The sequence below is a fragment of the Anopheles ziemanni genome, unplaced genomic scaffold (genome assembly GCF_943734765.1).
Source record: "Anopheles ziemanni unplaced genomic scaffold, idAnoZiCoDA_A2_x.2 scaffold_12_ctg1, whole genome shotgun sequence".
NCBI lineage: Eukaryota > Metazoa > Arthropoda > Insecta > Diptera > Culicidae > Anopheles > Anopheles ziemanni.
Window position 1 is genome coordinate 691,303 of NW_026690043.1, and position 3,939 is coordinate 695,241.

Below are 3,939 nucleotides of genomic sequence, written 5' to 3' on the forward strand. Positions count from 1 at the left end.
ATGTTCCATCCAGTCGAAAGGTCACGGACCAATGGCGGAATCTCGAGTAAGAAGCATTTTTACTGTGCGTTGTGTTTATCTTTCTAAAGTTAACTTGGCAAATATTGTGTTTTTACAGAAATTATACAAGAAAAATCCTGGCTCCGGCACGGAAGGTTATCTCAACCAATTACGCCTCTCAACGTTGTACTTTTCCCGACTAGCGGTCACAGGAAAACCATTCGAGATCGGCGTCGAAGTGGCCACGGCGGGTAAATTCGATGACATCGTTATGTACTTAGAAGAAGAGCAGCAGTACTGCTTGGTTCAGGCGAAGCATAAGCAGGACGAAACGAAACGGATCATTCTAGATGATTTGCTTAAAACGACTACCGAGTACAGTCTGCCGAAATATTTTGATTCGTTTGTTGGTTTGAAGCAAGAAGTGTTCTACCAGGCCGGACGACTGAAATATATCGTGATCTATACCAACCTAAAAGTGGACGAAAACGTGATGAAAGTGATCGAGTCAGTTAGTCCAAGCGAGGACACATTTTTGAAGACTCTGAATGTGAAATGTGCCGGAAAAGAGCCAACGCTCTATCGTTTCAATACCAATTGCATTGATTTCATCGAGCAACTTATCGATCGCATTTCACCGATCTGTGAAGTGGCACGAAAGCTGGCCGAACAACTGGTCCAGCGGAAAAAGATTTCGATCAATCCAAATGGAGTGTTTCACGAATTCCATAACCTCCTCGTGCGTGATGTGTTTGATCTCGAGCGACAACTTTTCAGCGAAAAATTTCTCTCGTGTGATCAGGAATCTTCGATCTACGTACAAAAATTTCGATTTCTACTCGAACGTACATTGCGTTCCATCTTGAAAATGGAAGACTTTTCCATAACCGATCTGAACCAACTCATTATGTCAGGGAAACTTAAGCTACTGTTCGAACCGGGATTTTTGTGTAAGTTAACTAATCAATCAACTAAATCGACCAAGGACTGGATTGACTATCGAGTAAAGCGCGCGGAGGTGATAGAATTTTTCAAACATCTCATTTTGGCTGCCGATCAACCGAACTTCATAGAGTTGGAAGCCATTACCAAGATGGAAGTGTTCGGTTTGAAGGAATATGTTGACGAATATATGCGTGTGGTGTTTGATCAAATAGACCGTTGGATACGCGACGGAGAAGGAGTGTTCTTAAACGCGAACGACTGGAACACCATCTGCAATAATTCACGGGCGCGAATAACCGGGAAGAAGTGGTTGCTAAAATCGGAAGAATACCAGAAAAACAACCGTGCCAGTGGGTATATTTTTGAAAACAATACGTTGATAGCACCGCTGGAACTATTTCTAAGATCTATCGAAAACGATATTATGCTAATGTTGGCTACTCATAGCGTGGAAGTCTGTGCCTCGCGAGTACTCCAAGCTTTGGTTACTCTCGACAAGCAATTTGTAGTGTTCGAAACGCATTGCTTTCATGATAGCGAAGACCTGGACAGCTGTGTTACGTTTATTAAAAATCTCTCAAACAAAGTGCTCGTTATCGTGTGCAATGAAAAGTGTTGCCATTCGGTACTGAAAAACCACCGTTACAAATTCAATACATTTAAAAATGTCAAAATGGTGTATATAACCACTGATAACATCCAAGGAGAAAGCTTAGAACATATTACGTATATCCATCGCGATCAGTTCAGGCTTGGTGATATGCGCGAACAGTCGCGGCAAAAGCTATTGGAGAAGCAAATAATGTTACAGAATCGTCTCGTGCGTCTAAGTGATCTTTTAAGTGAAGAGAAGGCACTAAGCGTACTAAACATGGAGTTTATATCACAGCTTCTCATGGATCAAGTTGAGCCAATTGTATATAGCTTTAAATATCAGTGCCAACTGAAGGGACATTATTTTAGTAGAACGTTCTGCAACGACCATTCGTTGATGGACGAGGATGGGTTCGAGGAGATGATGCAAAGTAACCGGGCTATTATACTTTCAGATGTCCCTGGTATGGGTAAAACAACGTTTTTGCAATGTTTTATAGAACGACTCTCTAGTGCACTACCCGATCATGTAATTTGCCTGATGCACTTAAAGTTCTACACAGAAACCCTCGAAGAGATTACTAAGCTCAACGCACAGACTCTGAGCGTCAACGACGCTGTTCATTACGCCACAAAATGCTTTTTTGCCGGTAGCTCCCGACTTGGGCAAGAGCTCTTCCGTAATGCTATCCTTAATACTGGAAAATTGATTGTACTAGTAGACGGATACGATAGTGTCATCCATCGCTACAAGATATCAGTCGAAAAAGCATCGCAACTATTCATGCAACAACCCTTCCGAATAAGAAACCTACTGATTGCAACTCGCCCTCATGAAACACAACATCTCTGCGAAGCGCTTCCACAAGCCAAGGTGGTTTCAATGAAGCCGTTGCATGAGGAACAACGTGTCGAGTTTCTCCGCAGATGGTGGACATGCGAGGAAAGCTTGGATGCTTGCCAATTGATACAATTCCTTGGTGCTACCTACGGCGACTGGATCGTGGGCATTCCATTCCAGTTAAAGTTGCTAGCAGAGATTTATCAGGAAGATCGGACTGCCTTTAGCAGCTTTGGAGGGTTGTTGGAGCTTTACTTGGAGAAACAATTCTATGAGTCGAACCACCGGGCGAACCATATTATGGGTATCGCTCAGCAGCGGATGGCCGCTAACACCTTGAGGCAGGCTTCACATGAAGGTCACTGCGCCCTTGCTGCACAGCTGTCCTTTTTCCCCGCAAAACCAGTTAATATGGCAAGCTTTGGGTACCTACTCGATATTGGTCTGATCATCTTGGAGGGCAATCAGGTGAGATTCGAGCATCGTGTATTCCAAGACTACTTCGCGGCCGAAGCTTTAATGGTAGGGTACTTTTCCCATCTCGATGACAGTCGGTTGCGGGACATCTTGAATGATCCACACAATCAATTTCTTTACCAGTTTCTTCTGCATCACCTGGGTAAGGTTAAAAACGCTCATTTCCGAGCGCGTTTCGAAAGTATCTTACCACAGAATCTAGCAAGTCAGCAAACTAGTAAAGGTTATTCATAAAGCTGATGACGGTTAAGAAACATAAATTTCTACGACTACCACTGTTGTATTTGGCCAATGCTTTCTTTGATTGCGTTGAGAAGAAGATAAATGTACTTATGTGCTATCATGTCACCGTTAATTGCGATATCAATCATTTAGAAAGGTATTTTCTAATGAAATAGCTCTGGAACATATTGAAATTACAACACGCAGACTAAGGTCGCTCGTAAAGGTATTTATTGATGGCCATTACAACCCATGTAATGTTTGGAAAGACGAAAAGTCAAAGTCTTTAAGATTGATCAGAAAACAAAATTGAAAGCATTATAATCTACATTACCACAATAACCTGCAGGTTATCACAATAGCACAGTCCTGTATTACTTAGGTAACAAGGCAAAGTTTTATGATTAATTCATGTAAGAGTATTTTAAACCAAATAAATAAACTACGGAAAATTTATTTATTATGTGTTTTATTAGCTTTATACTTATTAGTTTTTTAACAGAATGTTTATTTTAATATGAGTGATTAGCATTATACTTATTAGTTTTTTAACAGGATGTTTATTTTAATATGAGTGATATTTTCACTCCGAAAAAGGTTGGGAGTGTTACAGAATAGTCATTTTCAAAACAAAATTGTTTCGATAATTTGAAGATTATCAGACTTTTAGCTGCCACCAATATAATTCTTATTTTCTTATTCCCTTCATGGTGATTCGTCGTTATTTGATTTCGTATGGCGCATTTCGTCATTTATACGACGATTTATACGACGATTTATGGACGTTTTTTATGCAGTACACTTGATTTTTTTGCAAGTTAAGCTATGCTTCAATAAATCCTTTGTTATTATCCTGCTGT

At 40.6% G+C, this 3,939-nt stretch overlaps 1 protein-coding gene across 1 annotated transcript; it reads left to right on the forward strand.

Moving 5' to 3' along the window:
- LOC131292863 (uncharacterized) lies at positions 1-3,091 on the forward strand. Its single transcript, XM_058320957.1, has 2 exons — positions 1-46; positions 90-3,091. Exons 1-2 carry the CDS (start codon positions 1-3, stop codon positions 3,089-3,091), a joined length of 3,048 nt encoding a protein of 1,015 aa, XP_058176940.1.
- Positions 3,092-3,939: the final 848 nt, after the last annotated feature.

What these genes read in the sequence shown, in the direction of transcription:
- LOC131292863 (XM_058320957.1), top strand. Translation starts at nt 1, where the DNA reads ATGTTCCATCCAGTCGAAAGGTCACGGACCAATGGCGGAATCTCGA. An exon ending in GACCAATGGCGGAATCTCGA is followed by an intron (nt 47 to 89) that starts GTAAGAAGCATT and finishes ATCTTTCTAAAG; the next exon opens with TTAACTTGGCAAATATTGTG.